Below are 17308 nucleotides of genomic sequence, written 5' to 3'. Positions count from 1 at the left end.
ATTTCTCCCCCCAAATGACTCAGAGTTGTACATATTTTTCTTTTGATTGAAGACTGTCAAAAATAATAATTTGTCTCATTAATTTATTCAAAGGGATGGAGAAAAAAATTAAAGTTGCTCCAATGTTCATGTTGATGTTTTATCTATTCTTAATATATAGAATATTATCTGTCTCTCTATTTTTCTCTTATTTGATCTCTCCTATCTTTTTTTTTTTTAATTTGATTTATATGCCACCCTTCTCCGGAGACTCAGGGCGGCTTACAGTGCATTAAGCAATAGCCTTCATACTTTGGTATATTTTATACAAAGTCAGCTTATTGCCCCCACAAACTGGGTCCTCAATTTACCTACCTTAGAAAGGGTAGAAGGCTGAGTCAACCTTGAGCCTGTCATCTATCTATCATCTATCTATCTATCTATCTATCTATCTATCTATCTATCTATCTATCTATCTATCTATCATCTATCTATCATCTATCTATCTATCTATCTATCTATCTATCTATCTATCTCATCTATCTAACTATGAATGATCTTACATTATCAAGGCAGAAGAGATCCATCAAATATATACAGTATTTGAAATTAACTATTTTTTTGAACAAAATCAGAACATCACCCCAGAAAATAAAATACAACACCAGCACACCAACCTATACAGTAACAAAAACACACATCGTCATTAGCTAGTCTTTAATTTAATCTAAAACCATATCAGAACATCTCTGGTAACAGTTTATCTGGCCAGGTTTCAGAAATTTTATTAATGTCATAATATGAATTCAGATTAGGACAATTGAAGGATATTCAATTACTATAAGAGCCTTGGTGGATAAGAGCCTTGGTGGAGCAGCGGACTAAAGTGCTGTTAAGTAGCACTTAGCTGCCAGCTGCCTGCAATTACTGCGTGTTCAAATCTCACCAGGCTCAAGATTGACTCAGCCTTCCATCCTTCTGAGGTAGGTAAAATGAGGACCTGGATTGTGGGGGCAATAAGCTGACTTTGTATATTAAAAAAAGAACACCGCTTGGGGGGGGCGAAAGCTCTAATAAGCAGGAATATACAAAAGTATGAAGACTATTGCTTAACGCATTGTAAGCCACCCTAAGTCACCGGAGAAGGGTGGCATATAAATCGAATAAATAAATAAATAAACAAACAAACAAACAAACAAACAAACAAACAAACATAATTATTTCAAATAGTTTGAGTTGTTTTAGCAACTTTACTACTCAATTATTATAATTCAAAATTCACATGGAATGAAGAAAGATAAGCGACAACAAATAAAACATTACTTCAAAGTATGTGATTTTATGCTGCATGTAAACTGTAGAAAAATAAACACCAACACAAGGAGACTTAATGATTTTTTATCATCAGATGTTCTTTGGTGTTCATGGCAGGTCTAAGGATAATAATGTAGCATTTGGGGATAAAGATGCAGCCCAGTAAACCCAGGCCAGAGGCCAGGATGGAGAAGATCTGCACGGCTACCATGTATTTCCCCTTGGTGCTCAGATAAGTGGGAACAAAGGAGATCCAAACACTACAAAAAACCAACATGCTGAAGGTGATCAGTTTGGCTTCGTTAAAAGCCCCTGGCAGATTTCGAGCCAGAAATGCCACCAAGAAACAGATGGCAGCCAAAAAACCCATGTAGCCAAGAGCAGAGTAGAACATGGTGACAGAGCCTTCATTGCACTGCAGCAGGATCTGTTCTGGTTGGGAATGAAAGTCAGAATCTGGGAATGGGGGAAAGACTCCCAGCCACATCATACAGAGGCCTACTTGAATACCAGAGCAGGATAAAACAATAGAGTTGGCCAGACTCTTCCCCAGCCATTTCCTCATGCTGCTGCCTGGCTTGGTGGCCAGAAAGGCCACCACCACCATGACAGTCTTGGCCAGCAAGGAAGACACGGCAACTGAGAAAACAACACTGAAAATGGTTTGTCGGAGGAGACAGGTCATTTTCACGGGGCGACCAATGAATAGAAGGGAGGTCAAGAAAGAAAGCAGGAGTGAAACCAGGAGGATGTAGGTGAGTTCACAGTTGTTGGCTTTGACTATGGGAGTGTCTCGGTATTTCATGAAGATTCCCAGAATAAATGCGGTGGTTAGTGACAAAGCGATGGCAAAGAAAGCCAGGATGAGTCCCAACAATTCTTGATAGGATAAGAAGCTTATATTTTTGGGGACACACTGATCTCGCTTCTTATTGGAATACTGGTCATCTGGACACTTTTCACAATGGGCTGCATCTGAGAAAAAAATGGTTATCATGAATCTGTTTCTGCAGCTGTAGGAGCATGAAAACTGCATCAGAAATCAGTTACTTCATTTATAAGGAATAATATAATATTTCTCACCAGGGATATCCATACGACACAACATTGGTCAAAATGATCAAATAGTCTTTTTAAAGGCTGAAGATAATGTCCTCTTTCCCAGAACCAAGCAAGAAAGTAACAACTCAATAGAAATCAGGAACCTTTCATTACTTATTTTAATGCTCACATCATCATCCGAATTTGGTGATAGATCCCAATCTTTGAAGTTTGTGGATGCCTTCAGGAAATTTTATGTTTTTCTTGCTTCTTGATCAAATACTCCCCCCCCCAAAAAAAGATAGTATATTGATTGCATCTTGATTTCTTTTTTGTTATTTTTGGAGCCACCTACTGTACCTTCTTGCCCAGAGAATGTTCCTTCCATACACAGAGAACAGTCATAGCAGCAAACTGGGGCTCCCTCTCTCACAAGCTTGGCATAACCTGGGGAGCAACTTTCTGTACATCTTGAATAAGGCACCATCTAAACATAAACAGAAAAATTAGTCAGGGTAATATATGAATTAGAATGATTTACTGAAATCAAGTGGCTTCCAGAAGCTCAGGAGCACATTGAGCAAAATCAGTCAAGAAGTAGTGGCATGGGTTTTGCTGTTTGTCGCTGCCAGACGTTCCTTTGGGATCGTCAGCTTCCATTGCCTGTCAGAGCCGCCTTCACAACGGAATGGCGGCTTGAAAAAACTCCGTTTCCATGAGGAAACGGAGATAGAGCTGGCAGGGGTGGGTAGAACTCTCTGCGGAGTCCCAAATGTTTTTCCTTTACTTTTGGGACGGAGCGGATGAGATGCCCCGTATCCCCAGCCACTGCTCCGGGCTTTGGGAGACGTCTGCTGATGCAGAGCCAGGCGTCAAAAGCAAGCCTGCAAATTTAACAGATTACTCAAAGAAAATGTGAGCTGGACCTGTAATACTGAATCGCAAGTATTTTACTGAATTTTTTAAAAAATTACTTAAGAGAGAGGAGGAAAAGAAAGAGGAAAAAAAGCCTTTTAAAATGGCGTCGGCTGGAGGAGAGGCTGAAAGGGAAAGTCCTTTCGTTTTCTATTACCACAATGTAGCGGAATAAATACCACTGGCTACATTTGTAGACAAAACTTCGCTCCTGTGTCTTTTTCTCTTTTTCTTCCCTTGGAGACTTGATATTGTTGTTGATTGGAAAGAAGTCCTTTTTTTTTCTTTCTTGCTTTTTTTTAACAAAGCCTGCCTGGGCGGAAACATGGCACTGAGACTCATAAAGTCAGATAAACAAGAAGGGGGGGGATTCCCCCACCAATAACTTAAAGGAACAAGTCTTAATTCTTCAGTCTCAGAAACCTGATTTTAATATAATAGAATTTTTTATAGAGGAGATTGAAAGAAGGGAGGAGATTGTGAATCAGCAACTTGAAAAATTTAAGCAGGAAATTAAAGATTTGGTGAAATCCAAGTTTGATTCTTTGGACAAAAAATTCTCAAAAGTGGCTAATGGTTTTACAGAATTTATGATACAGTTGGACACAAATACTAATGTACTAGAGTCTAAAATGGAAGAAATTCAAGATAAATTGGACAATAGAATTCAAAAAATTGAAAATGATCTGACAAACACTCAGGATAATAGCTTAGAAGAAAAACCTAAAATGGATGCTGATCAAAAGTATGGTAATGCAGAAAATCTGCAACAGAAGATTGAAAAAGAGATTTTAATGGTACAATATAATTTCACAGAATATGCGATAAGATTAAGAGGTTTGCAGGAAAATAATAGAGATGATTTAAGGAAAATATCTTCTGAATTTCTAGCTGGGATTCTAAAGGTTCAACCTGACGAAGTGTTTTGTAGGATTGACAGAGTTTATCGAATTAACTCCTGGATTGCCAAGCAAAGGCAATTGCCTAGAGATGTGGTGATTTATTTTACAGATAAGGAAATTAGGAATAATATCGTGCAAAATTCCTTCAATTCTAATTTGCAATTGTATGGAAGAAAGATTTGGATTTACAAGGAACTGCCACCTAAGATATTGATGGAAAGGAAGAAATTTGGTTTTCTGGTGAATGAGTTAAAAAAGAGAAATATCCCATTCAGGTGGGACGCCCCAGTTGGTATTATATTTAGATACCAAGGAGAAAGATATCAGCTAAATACTGTTGAAAGAGCGGAGGAATTTTATCAAAATAGGTTGAAAATGAACTTAACATCTTCAGATATAATACAGGATAAGCAGAAGGAGCCGGAAATAAAGGTAAAATATCGAATTACAGAGACTGTACCAGATGAATTGCCTTTGGATTTATTGGATACCCCAGCTGGACTATCTACAAATTTGAGAGAAGTGGCATCTAACCTTAATGTGATGACTTATCAAGGCAAGGATAAGCATGGAAACCAATTAGGGGATATACAAGGGATAAAAAAGAAACATGAGATACAAAAACAAAACTAACAAGACCAATCTACAAAGCAGAATAAAAACCGACCAGATGATATACAATTTGTAGAAAGGAAACCAGGATGGAAACCAAACCCACAAAAAGAAAAGAAAAAAAGAAATAGGTGGCATAAAAATAGAAATTTCTAAATCAGGCAACAGTGAAGCCAGTGACTTTAAAATATGAATGATTATGTGTAAACACACAAGAGGCGACGTATTGGTTAATATCATCCTGAGGATTGTGGCAGATCTCTGCATGGCCGTAATCTGGGGACGTGAAACGAGCCTTAAACTGATGGATTTGAATTATCCATTTTGGAATTTCTTTTTGTGTTGATAAACATATTATATTATCTTGAATCACAAGGCAAGAGAATTATGCTGGGGCATGCAGAAGATCGGGTTGTTACCCACTACGATGATGGGAATCAATAATCCTGATGAAACCCACAATTATTACTATATGGAATATAATTATAATGTCACTCGGGTGGTTGTTTTTACTTTTATACATATAAGAAGATATTTACTACTGATGGGGGCAGATATGATTGAAGATCCTGAATAAACTGTTGCACCAGCAAGCTATGTTACCCGATTATGGATGTTGGTACCAATCCAGTGGAAAGACCTCAAAGAAGATACTATATGGATTATAAATTTAAAGTCATTGTCTTTTCTTTTTTTTTATTTAGATATAATGGAAAATATAGACATATATTTTTAAGTAGTGTGGGCAGTGAATCAAAGATATTAAAAAATGTTGTGTATGGTAATTTTGCATGATAGTGGGTGAATAAGCTAGTTAGTAGATTGATTAGTCTAAGAAAAGGGATTTTTAAGTGATATATTCAGGGGAGTGGAGGAAATGGATAGAGTGGAATTAATGTTAAACTAGATTTTATGGGGAAGGCCGCTTTGAAATGTTATAGTAATATATATAGAAGATTAAATGTTAAAGTAGGACTTATCGTATAGTTTTAAAGTGGAGAAGTTATTCTATAATGTCATAGTATAATGTCTTTTTTTTTCCCTTTCTTTTCTCTTTTCTGAAATGTATGGATAAAGGGGGATGTTATAATTATAATATTAATAATATTTTTAGTAAGTAAAGGTCAATATCTAGAGGAGGGAGTAAGTAAGCTGTTATGAACTAGGTTTTTTTTTGTTATGAAGAAGTCACAGGGGGGGATGGGTGGGGAGGGGGGGTTAGGGAGGGGGAGGGAGAGGGGGAAAAAAAGGGGGGGAAATTTGTATTTGAAAACTTTTTCAATAAAAAAAAAAGAAGTAGTGGCATGAACTTTAATTACTCTACTTGCAAACGAAAGGTCATTATCTTTCTTTATCAATGTCCATTGTAGATCCCAAAACAGACTCATTTCCTCATTCTTTTTTCCAAAGGAAAGTAGTTCCATTGCAAAAGGTGTTTCTCCTTAGGGCATGTATGAGAATGCTTACCATATTTTTTGTACTATAAGACACACCAAGATTTTGAAGAAGAAAACAAGAAAAAAAAGTTTTTGCCCTCCCTCGGGCCCCCTCCGAGCACTCTGCAGAGAGCACTCTCCCAAACCCCTGCGCATCCCTTTTTTTACAAATAACGGACCTCTTTTTCCTAAAAAAGGGATGCACAGAGGGTTTGGGAGGCCTGCTCCCAAACCCTCCTTTGCTCCTGGGGGCTGGGGAGGGCAAAAACACACAGGTTGGGGCTGTGTGTCTTATACTCTGAAAAATACAGTATAAGTATATGTATTCTCCATCTTTGCTTTCTCAGGAAACCTCCAATATCTAGCTTTCTCTAGTGTCCCTATCTTTCTCTCCTACAACTGATCATTGTATCATCATGTTTAAATGACTCTTTTAGCTACCCACATTTCCCTCACCACCTTCTTAGTCATATCTTTCTCTTATGCAATTCAGTGGGCTAAACCCTTCATATTCTGGATTTTTCTCCCAAAGGTGCTTTTTCAAAAGACAACTGATCAATCTTCCACTTCTCATTCCAGAAGCTTCTTCGGTTCTGACTGAATGGTGAAGTATGGAAGGATTTATATTCCTTGCAGTCATCTGGTCATTAGCAGTCTTTCTGAAAGTTGTTGAGGCCACTTGGAATTTATCTGTGCCCTCAGGGTCATGTGAATTGTGCAAATAGTTGTGGAATCTTCCTGCAATTGCTGAATCTATATCCTGTTTAGAACAGTCTTTTCAGCAGTTCCAAATCTTTCCATCTTCCACCATTCAGTCAGAACTGAAAAAGCTTCTTGGATGAGAAGTGAAACATCTTCAAGGGAAAATAAAGTCCAGGTACCTTTTGAAAAAGCACCTTTGATACAACCTAGATGACTGAGAATCTCCATAGACATTCTGGATTTCCTCTTACTGAAAACAAGATAATGTGATGTACTATAAATTATCGCAAGATATTCCAGTTTAATAATGTAAATTGCAAATCCTGCAATACAATGCAGCAGGTTCCAGCATGTGATAGATTATTGTAAAACCTCTAAAGTAAAATGATATCTAATAAATTAATGAGGCTTTAAGTTCTCTTATTTGGAAGTTATATCAATTGGCCTCAATAAGAATTATTTCTGAGCAGAAATATATGGAGATAAATAGAAGAGCAAAATCCAAGCAGCCTCAACTACTTTGTTAAATGAAGTTGGCCATTGAATGACACTTTGATTGACAGAAATCTTGACTTCTGAGGAGGCTTGTCTTTCTACAGTCCCAATTTTCACCCCTGCATCTGATTTGTTCAAAACGGATGTCCACTGCATGATATCAAAGTCACCAACAGGAATTCCATTTTCATCAAAAGAAATCCCATCTCTGGAAATATTGTGATGTTGGAAGTTTCTCAGGAACCTATGAAGCTGCAGAAACATAGAAAAAACGTTACAGTTTGAATCTTTTTTTTTTTTTCTTGCTATTATTTTGGATTGGAGGTACTCTGAATAATTCAACCTCTTCAAATCACCACTACAGTCTGAAACAGATTAATTCAGCATTTCATGGGAAGCTTCTTTCAGTCATTCTGCAGGAATTTACAGCTCTTTTTCCAATGAGCATAGGCTTCACTCAGGTCCGCCAATCCAGCAGGAAAATACTCAAACCCCATTGGCCAACCTGTCAGCCTGCTCCCTATAAAGGCCAAGCAGTCAGATGAGCCGGCTGCTGGGTTGCACCAATTTACTAATAAAGAGCTGTTGTTACTGTTAGCACTGAGTCCTGTCATTCATTCATTCATTCATTCATTCATTCATTCATTCATTCATTCATTCATTTATTTATTTATTTATTTATTTATTTATTTATTTATTTATTTATTTATTTATTTATTTATTTATTTATTTATTGGTTTGATTTATATGCCGCCCTTTCTCCGGAGACTCAGGGTGGCTTACAATGCATTAAGCAATAGCATTCATACTTTTGTATATACCTGCTTAGTAGGGCTTTCGGCCCCCACTAAGCGGTGTTCTTTTTTATACAAAGTCAGTTTATTGCCCCCACAATCCGGGTCCTCATTTTATCTACCTCGAAAGGATACCTACCTCTTCCATTGCCTGATCCAATACTGGCGACAAAGGTGGGATTGGAAGAGGAGTGAACAAAAAGAGCTGAATTAGATCGCAGTCCCAACGGAAGAGGGGACCACCCGCAGGCATTGACATGCTACAACTACAGTGACTGAACTGCATCAGCTATCACAATGACTGCTCATGCCCCACCAACTCCCTTCAACCCAGTCTCAGATAATTGGGACTCATACATGACCAGGTTTGAATGTTTCATGGAAGCAAATGACCTCCTGGGACAATCAGACAATTGGAAAAGAGCATTATTTCTCAGCTATTGTGGAAATGAGGTGTTTGGCATGGCTAAGGCACTCACTGCAACAGCCGCTGTGCAGACGGTGCCCTGGGTCAATGTCCAGAATGCACTACAAGCAAACTATGCTCCAGTGCCATCCAGGTTCTTTCGTTGGCATGAATTCCATAGCAGAGTGCAGGAGGAAGGCGAATCCGTCAACCATTATTTAGTGGCACTGAGGAAGGCCACAGCCTACTATGAGTTTAGAGAGCTGTTGCTCGAGCAGCTCATCAGCGAAGTGAGGGTCATTAGCTTTCAAAGGTGGCTGTTAGCAAATCCTAACCTCACTCTACAGATAGCACTCGATGAGGCCAGAGCAACAAAATCCTTGCACAAAGTTGTCTTCCTGGAAGTCCAGGCACAGAGAGGACCAGCCAACAGAAGAAAAGGATGCATATCAAACCAATATCAGACAATCAAAGGCAAAGAAAATACATGTTGCCGTGCAGATAGAAGACTCACAATGGGATATGGAGATTGATATGGGTTCATCATTGACAATCATGTCCTAGGAGACAATCCGGAAGGCTGTGCCTGGCCTCAAAAAGAGAGACCTATGTCCCCAGAGAATACAGCTAAAAGACTACCAAGGGAACCACATCCCTGTCATGGGGAGCAGAACCTTCTGGGTCAGATTTAGGGAGTTCTCTGAACCCCTAAAACTAACTGTCATCGTTGGAGCATTACCAAGCCTGCTTGGCTTGGACTTGTTCAAGGCCCTGGGACTGGGGGTGTCTGGAATCAACACCATCCACCACAATGATGCAGACAACCTCATTCTAGAATTTGAAAATGTGTTTAGCAACAGCCGGGGAAGTATAAAGGAACGCCTATTTCTTTCGGCCTAGACCCCAAAATCGCCCCAATTAGGCTTAAATTGCAAAGGGTCCCCCTTGCTCTCAACCCCTATAGTCACACCTATCAAGGCTGATGGATTAGTCCCCATCTGCGTGGACTACAAATACACCAACAATAAGCCCTACAATAGAGTGACTATCCGGTACCCATCGTTCAACACTTGCGTCATTCATTGGGGGGGAAAAACATTTTCTAAGCTCGACCTGGCACAGGCTTACCAGCAGTTGCCAGTTGATGACAGCATAGCCGAAGCTCAAACGATTGTCATGCACAGAGGTGCATTCAAATGTCACCGGCTAGAATTTGGTGTGAGTGTGACACCAGGACCATTCCAGAATGTCATGGAATGGCTGTTACAGGGTATTCCTGGGGTAGTACCCTATTTTGACAATGTCTTGGTGTCCGCTGCCAACAAAACAATTCTATTCAACTGTTTGAGATCTGTTCTCAGTAAATTCAAGGAAGCCGGGCTTAAGGTCAAATGCAAAAAATGTCAGATTGCTGTGCCTAGGGTAGAATTCCTGGGATATATGATCGACGGGTCTGGGATATACCCAGCTAAAAGCAAAGTAACGGCGAACAAAGAGGTACCCACCCCCCAAAATAAGAAGGAATTGCAAGCATTCCTGGGGTTGCTTAATTTTAATAGCATATTCCTGGGTCAAAAATGGTGGAAACTCTGCATAGGCTGTTAGGAAAAAAGGCTTTCTGGATTTGGGGTTGTGCTGAAGCTGCTGCTTTTTAAGCAGTAAAAAAACTTTTGTCTTCAGACTGTGTACTAGTCCACTATAGCGAGACTCTGCCATTGATGCTAACCTGTGACACCCCCCTTTCAGGGTTGGGGCCATCCTTAGCCACCAACTGCCCAATGGCTGTGAGGCACCTATTGCCTATTACTGCAGGACCATGTCCTCCACCAAGTATAAGTACAGCCAACTGGACAGGGAAACACTGGCTGTAGTCGCCAGAGTCCAGAGGTTCCATGACTACCTGTATGGCAGAGACTGTTGAAGCATGAATCAGCTTTGTTTCCACCCCTGGGGAAACTGTAATTAATTAGAGGTGGATGAATCTTGTTTTCCATGGAGTATACTCTCAAAGAAAGAAAACCCAAAGTATATATTCTAAGAAACATTTTATTATAAAAGTACAAAACAAGCTAATTACATCTTGCCAGCAGTCTTATCACACAGACAGACAAAGGAAGAATGAAAGAAAGAATGAAGACATGCGCAGTAGTCCAATGTCTCACAAAACCAGCCTTATCTCAGCTACAGATAAGTTCACGGCCAGGCTACCGTACTGCTTAGAATGGGAGTTCAGCTGGCAAACACTTAACGCAGTGACAGAGACTTTGTGCTTATCACTGCCCATAACCCCTCCTGGGTTTATTGGCCAGAGATCACCCCACTCCTATGATCTTGTCCCCCAGAATGACCAGGTGGACTATTTTTCTGGCAGCTTACAGCTACCAGCTGATTCACCAACCCAGAAAATCCCTAGGCCACGCAGACACTCTCACATGCTGCCCACTGCCTACCCTGGTTGAAGACCCTGTCCCAATTTGCATGGTTCTCCTCATTGAGGACATTGCCACCAGGGCAATTACCACAACCAAAATTGCAAGATAGTCAGCTAAAGATAGAGACTTAATGCAAATAATGAATTATGTGTGGTGGGGGTGGCTGGGTAGCCCATTTCTGGGTAATGTACAACCATATTATGTGCATCGTAATGAACTGTCTGTGTTAAATGGATGTCTGTTGTGGGGGAAGTGGGTTGTCATACTCCCAAGATTGTGCTGGAAGTCTTACATGTGGGACATCCTGGGATAGTCAGGATGAAAGCCGTGGCCGAGAGCTACATCTGGGGAACAATATGGACCGTGAAATAATGGAATTGGTCACTACCTGCTCACTGTGTCAGGAATCCAGACCAGCACCCCCCCTCTGTCCCGGCTAAGGAATGGGAAACCTCTAATGTGCCATGGTCCTGGGTGCATATTGACTTTGCAAGACCAGTAAAGGACCAAACGTTCCTAATTGTGGTCGATGCATTTTCAAAGTGGCTGGAGATATTTTTAATGTCTACCACCACAGCCGAAGCAGTAATCTGTGTGCTCCAGAGACTGTTTGTCGTGCACGGGCTCCCTGATGTATTGGTCTCGGACAACGGGCCTCAATTTACGGCCAATCAATTTGAACTATTCCTGGCAGAGCATGGCATTAGGCATGCCCTTGTTGCCCCCTTTCATCCAACCAGTAATGGGCAGATTGAATGGATGGTAAGATCTGCTAAAGAGGCTCTGTCCAGAATTGGCCCAAGGGATTGACAAGCATAGATCAATAAGTTTCTCCCAGTACAACATATCACCCCAAGTGCAACAACTAACAGGAGCCCTTTAGAACTCTTCATGGGAAGGAGAATCCATTCACAATTAGACTGCTTGTACCCAAATTATATTGCAGAAACACTTCCCAACTCAACAGGAAAAATCTGGTCATTTAATATGGGGGCCCGACAGGGATGAAATGCTCCTGGTTTGGACCAGATTGCCCGATCTGGTAGCAATGGTGGTGGGTGGTTTGGAGAACCAGTAGCAAAAATCCCTGCCCCCCCCCCACACCATGCCCAGCTGAGCCGCATGATCATCAGAAGCTCTTTTTTTTTTAACTTTTAAAAGCATTTTTTCTACAAATGCTTTTGTAGATGAAAAAAATGCTTTTAAAAGTTAAAAAAAGCCTCCGATGATTGTGTGGCCCAGCTGGGATCATCAGAGGCTTTTCAAAGCATTTTTTTCTGCAACCTCTTGGCTGAAGAGGTGGTAAAAAATGCTTTGAAAAGTCTCTTATGATCCCAGCTGAGTTGCCTGATTGTCAGAGAAGCATTTGTAAAAGTCCTCTCTGATGATCCCAACTGAGTTGCCTGATCGTCAGAGAGGCATTTTGTAAAAGGCCTCTCTGATGCTCCCAGCTGAGTTGCCTCATTGGCAGAAAGGCTTTTTAAAGCATTAGAAAAAAATGCTTTGAAAAGTTAAAAAAAAAAGTTGGCCAGGCCCACCAGTCACATTACCCCCACCACCATTAAGCCATGCCCACAGAACTGGTAGTAACAAATTTTACATTTCACCCCTGGGGCCAGAGTATACGCCCAGAACTATGCCGGAGGTGCCCTCTGTATTCCAGCCACTGTAGTAGAAATATCTGGCCCTTGCTGGTAAAAAGTCGAGCTGGAGGACAGTAGATTCTGGTGACGGCACTTGTACTAATTCTGAGGCTGTCTTGAGAACTCACTGCTACAACCACCATAGACAGTTCAATCCAACCAAAGGCCGATTCCTACACATGGTAGCCTACAAAGTAAACAAATGTCAAACCCGATTGTACAGCAGGAACACCCATCTGAAGAACCAAGACTCCAGCATAGACTTCCGGATGGGCTGGGCCAAGAGACTCCAACCACGCCTCATGACGAAATCCCGAAGATTCCACTGGCGAGAACTGAACTGACTACGAATTTATTTATTTATTTATTTATTTTATTTCAAATTTATATACCGCACCTTCTCCCAAGGGACTCAGGGCGGTGTACAGCCAGATAAAAACATACAATACAAACATTAAAAACAATTAAAAGAATATATATTAATTTGGCCCCAGTTTAAAATGACAAACCAATTAAAAATTAAAAATTTAAAAATAAGTTAAGCCAGCCCGGCTTGATGAAAAAAGAAAGTTTTAAGGGCACAGCGGAAGGCACCGAGGTCTTGGATTCTCCTTATCTCTGGGGGCAGCTGGTTCCAGAGGGTAGATGCCCCCACAGAGAAGGCCCTCCCCCTGGGGGTCACCAGCCTACATTGTTTGGCTGATGGCACCCTGAGGAGGGCCTCTCTGTGGGAGCGCACAGGTCGGTAGGAGGTCATCGGTAGCAGCAGGCGGTCTCGAAGATAACTAGGTCCTATGCCATGGAGCGCTTTGAAGGTGGTAACCAACACCTTGAAGCGCACCCGGAAGACCACCGGGAGCCAGTGCAGCTCACGCAGGAGCGGTTTTATGTGGGAGCGCCATGCAGCTCCCGTAATTTCCTGTGCGGCCGCATTCTGGACCAGTTGGAGCCTCCGGGTGCTCTTCAAGGGGAGCCCCATGTAGAGAGCATTGCAGTAGTCCAGGTGAGAGGTGATGAGGGCATGAATGACTGTACACATGGAATCCCGATCAAGAAAGGGTCGCAACTGGTGAATCAGGCAAACCTGACAAAAGGTCCCCCTGGATACAGTCATCAGATGTTCCTCCAAGGACAGCTGCGTATCCAGGAGGACTCCCAGATTGCGCGCCCTCTCCAAGGGGGCCAAAGACTCGCCCCCAATAGTCAGCGATGGAGTCAGCTGACTATATCGGGATGCCAGGAACCACAGCCACTCAGTCTTGGAAGGGTTGAGCCTGAGCCTGTTTCTCCCTATCCAGATCCGCACAGCCTCCAGGCACTGGGACATCACTTCAAGGGCATCATTGGGGTGGCCTGGGGTGGACATGTACAGCTGGGTGTCATCAGCGTACTGGTGGTACTTCACCCCAAAGCCACGGATGATCTCACCCAGCGGCTTCACATAAATGTTGAACAAAAGGGGCGAGAGGACTGACCCCTGAGACACTCCACAAATGAGAGGCCTCGAGGTCGACCTCTGCCCCCCTGCCAACACAAACTGTGACCGGTCAGAGAGAAAGGAGGAGAACCACCTTAACACGGTGCCCCCCATCCCCAACTCTTCCAACCGGTGCAGCATGATACCATGGTCGATGGTATCAAAAGCTGCTGAGAGGTCTAACAGGGCTAAAACAGAGGAGCAACCCCTGTCCCGAGCCCTCCAGAGATCATCTTCCAATGCGACCAATGCCGTTTCCGTGCTGTGCCCAGGCCTGAAACCCAACCACTCAGGCCAATGCCCAAAAAACAACTGAACTGTGCAGGTCATCTACGGCTCATCAAAGCCCTGCCTACCTACTAGACTATGTTTGTAAATAATGTAGTGTTTTGATTGGACTTGTTTTGTCCAGGAGGGGAGGGGTGTTGCATATTGAATTAGAGTGAGCACAGGATTCACTCAGGTCCGCCAATCTGGTGAGGAAATAGTCAAACGCCATTGGCCAACCTGTCTGACAGCTCCCTATAAAAGGGAAAGCAATCAGATGATCCGGCTGCTGGGTTGCACTAATCTACTAATAAAGAGTTGTTGTTACTGTTAGCATTGAGTCCTGTCTCTTCCATCACCCAATCCAACACAAAGCCTAATAAATAGGCTGAGAAAATCCTAGAAAACAGGTTGAGAAAATGAGCAAAGAAAAGTCTAGAAAATGGGCCAAAAAAAGCCCCCCCAAAATAAGCCAAAAAAAGAGCCAAAAAATGACTCAAATATTTCTCTACCAACCACTACCTAGATGACTCCTGTACATGCTTTAAATGTTCTGCAACTATCAATAATAATGAAGATATCATTAAATGCCAAACATGTGACAATTATGCCCATCTCACCTGCTTAAAATTAACCAAACAAATAGCAAATCTCATACAAGCATCAAATTAGGGGTGAAATGCTCCCGGTTCGGACCGGATCAGCCGGTCCAGTAGTGATGGAGGTGGGTGGTTCGGAGAACCGGTAGCAAAAATCCCTGCCCCCCCCCCATGCCCAGCTGAGCCGTGTGATCATCAGAGGCTTTTTTTCTTTTAAATGCCTCTGACGATCCAAAAAGCCTCTGTCAATCAGGCAACTCAGCTTGGATAGTCAGAGGCATTTAAAAGAAAAAAAAAGCCTCTGAGGATCAGGCAACTCAGCTTGCATAGTCAGAAGCATTTATGCCTCTGATGATCCAAGCTGAGTTGCCTGATCGTCTAGCTGAGTTTGACGATCCAAGCTGACGATCCAAAACGATGCCTGACGATCCAAGCTGAGTTGCCTGATTGGCAGAGGGATTTAAAAGAAAAAAAGTCTCTGACCATCAGGCAACTCAGCTGGGATCGTCAGAGCCTTTTGAAATCATTTTTTTACAATCTCTTCACTGAAGAGGTTGTAGAAAAAAATGTTTTAAAAGTTAAAAAATAATTGGCCATGCCCACCCAGTCACATTACCCCCCACAACAAGCCATGCCCACAGAAGCCGTAGTAACAAATTTTAGATTTCACCACTGCATCAAATACATTTGCTTGTCAACGTCCATCATGTTTCCCTAAACTAGACATTCAAAATGTCCCATCTACATTCATTGATGCCATAGATGGAAGCTTAGTAACACATTTAGAAAAAAAATTACAAACAAGTTTACAAGCAAGTTTACAAGCATGTCTAACATCTCTTGAAGGAAAATATAGAAATGATAAATAAATACCTAAATGCTCAAAATACTACCTCAATTCAACAATCACTACCTCAAAATACTACCTCAACTTAATAACAACGACCTCAATTTCAACCACAAGTAACCATCAACCCAGCAAATAATTCAAACCCACCAAATAATATATCCTTACTTATCAAAGAGGCCATTGAACATGTCCAAATGCTATTTTATTTGGCCTGGATGACAACTTTGAATCTGATGATATCACAAAGATTAGCAACATTATTAGAAACTCCAATAAACCAAACATCTCCCCGATGACATCATCGAAATTTCAAGAGATGGCCCTGAGTACAAATATAACAATGGCTTGGTAGCTCCACGATTTTGCAGTGTTATTTGCAAAAATGAGTCCATCAAACACATATTCATATATACGATAAATTCAATCACCAAAACCAACATCAGCCAGAACAAACTTCGCTCATGTCCCGATTTATCCATATTGCAAAGAATCTGCTCCTGTGAACTCCAATCAGAACTTAAAAGACGTCAAGACCAAGGACGTACTGACTTATACATTGACTACCGTGAGGAATGTATCAAAAGAAAGTCCCCAAACCCACATCCTAACACCCAATCCTTCTCCATCCAATCCCCCATCATCCAAAACTAGGCACACATGCCCCAAACTTCCTCTATAACAACTACTACTGACCTTAAATGCAAGCTACTTAATGCAAGAAGCCTTGTAAATAAAATATCTGAATTCCTCCTCTTACTAAATAGGGCTATATTTTACATTATATTTGTCTGTGAAACTTGGCTGAATACATCCCTCCCTAATTCCATTACTACAGTAAGAAACTATTATGTTTACCGGTCAGATCGTGAAATCTGTAGAGGAGGTGCTGTTGCTATCTTCTACAAAAAGTCCCTACATCTAAAATATATTCAAGTTACACACAAACTTGCTCTTTCTGAGACCATCGTCTGTGACCTGTCCTTAAATACCACATTTTGATTCTTACTTTGTTACAGAACCCCAGATTATGACATCAAGCATGCGAACAAGTTAATTTCACTACTAACCTGGGCAGCCTCCTGCCCACACCCAATAATCTTTCTTGGTGACCTTAATTTACCACTTATTAATTGGACCCTAAATGAATGTACAACTGAACCTATACATCCAACCCTGTACAATATTGTAACTAATCTGGGACTTGATCAACTACTAACTAACAACACTAGACTCAACAACTGCCTTGATCTCATCTTCTGCAACAGTTTAAATTCAATTTATGGACTACAAACAAAAGAACCATTCTCCAACAGCGACCACAGCATGATTGACTTTTGTCTCAACTTACGCCCTCTCAAAAATCATCATAATGATGGGATTCCCAGTTATAACTTTGAAAAAGCCAACTATGATCTCATAGACAATGAACTCTCATATCTTGATT

The 17308-nt window shown here is 41.3% G+C and overlaps 1 protein-coding gene across 1 annotated transcript; it reads right to left on the bottom strand.

Annotated features, from left to right (window-relative positions):
• Nucleotides 1-1211: 1211 nt before the first annotated feature.
• LOC148115642 (vomeronasal type-2 receptor 26-like) lies at nucleotides 1212-8449 on the bottom strand. Its single transcript, XM_087885199.1, has 3 exons — nucleotides 8330-8449; nucleotides 2695-2821; nucleotides 1212-2268 (listed from the first exon to the last, which is right to left on the bottom strand). Exons 1-3 carry the CDS (start codon nucleotides 8447-8449, stop codon nucleotides 1367-1369), a joined length of 1149 nt encoding a protein of 382 aa, XP_087741325.1. The 3' UTR covers nucleotides 1212-1366.
• Between the last annotated feature and the right edge of the window lie 8859 nt (nucleotides 8450-17308).

The sequence above is a fragment of the Pantherophis guttatus genome, chromosome 2 (assembly GCF_059756535.1).
Source record: "Pantherophis guttatus breed Tessera chromosome 2, ASM5975653v1, whole genome shotgun sequence".
NCBI lineage: Eukaryota > Metazoa > Chordata > Lepidosauria > Squamata > Colubridae > Pantherophis > Pantherophis guttatus.
Note: the sequence above shows the minus strand (reverse complement) of the source record. Positions and strands in the feature narration are given on the sequence as shown.

Bases quoted from the DNA above. Each gene is read 5' to 3' on its own strand.
- LOC148115642 (XM_087885199.1), bottom strand. From the start codon at position 8,449: ATGTCAATGCCTGCGGGTGGTCCCCTCTTCCGTTGGGACTGCGATCTA. The intron at 2,822-8,329 runs GTAGGTATCCTT...GTTTATGTTTAG, and splicing joins TGGATCAGGCAATGGAAGAG to ATGGTGCCTTATTCAAGATG. The intron at 2,269-2,694 runs GTACAGTAGGTG...TTTTTTTCTCAG, and splicing joins AACATTCTCTGGGCAAGAAG to ATGCAGCCCATTGTGAAAAG.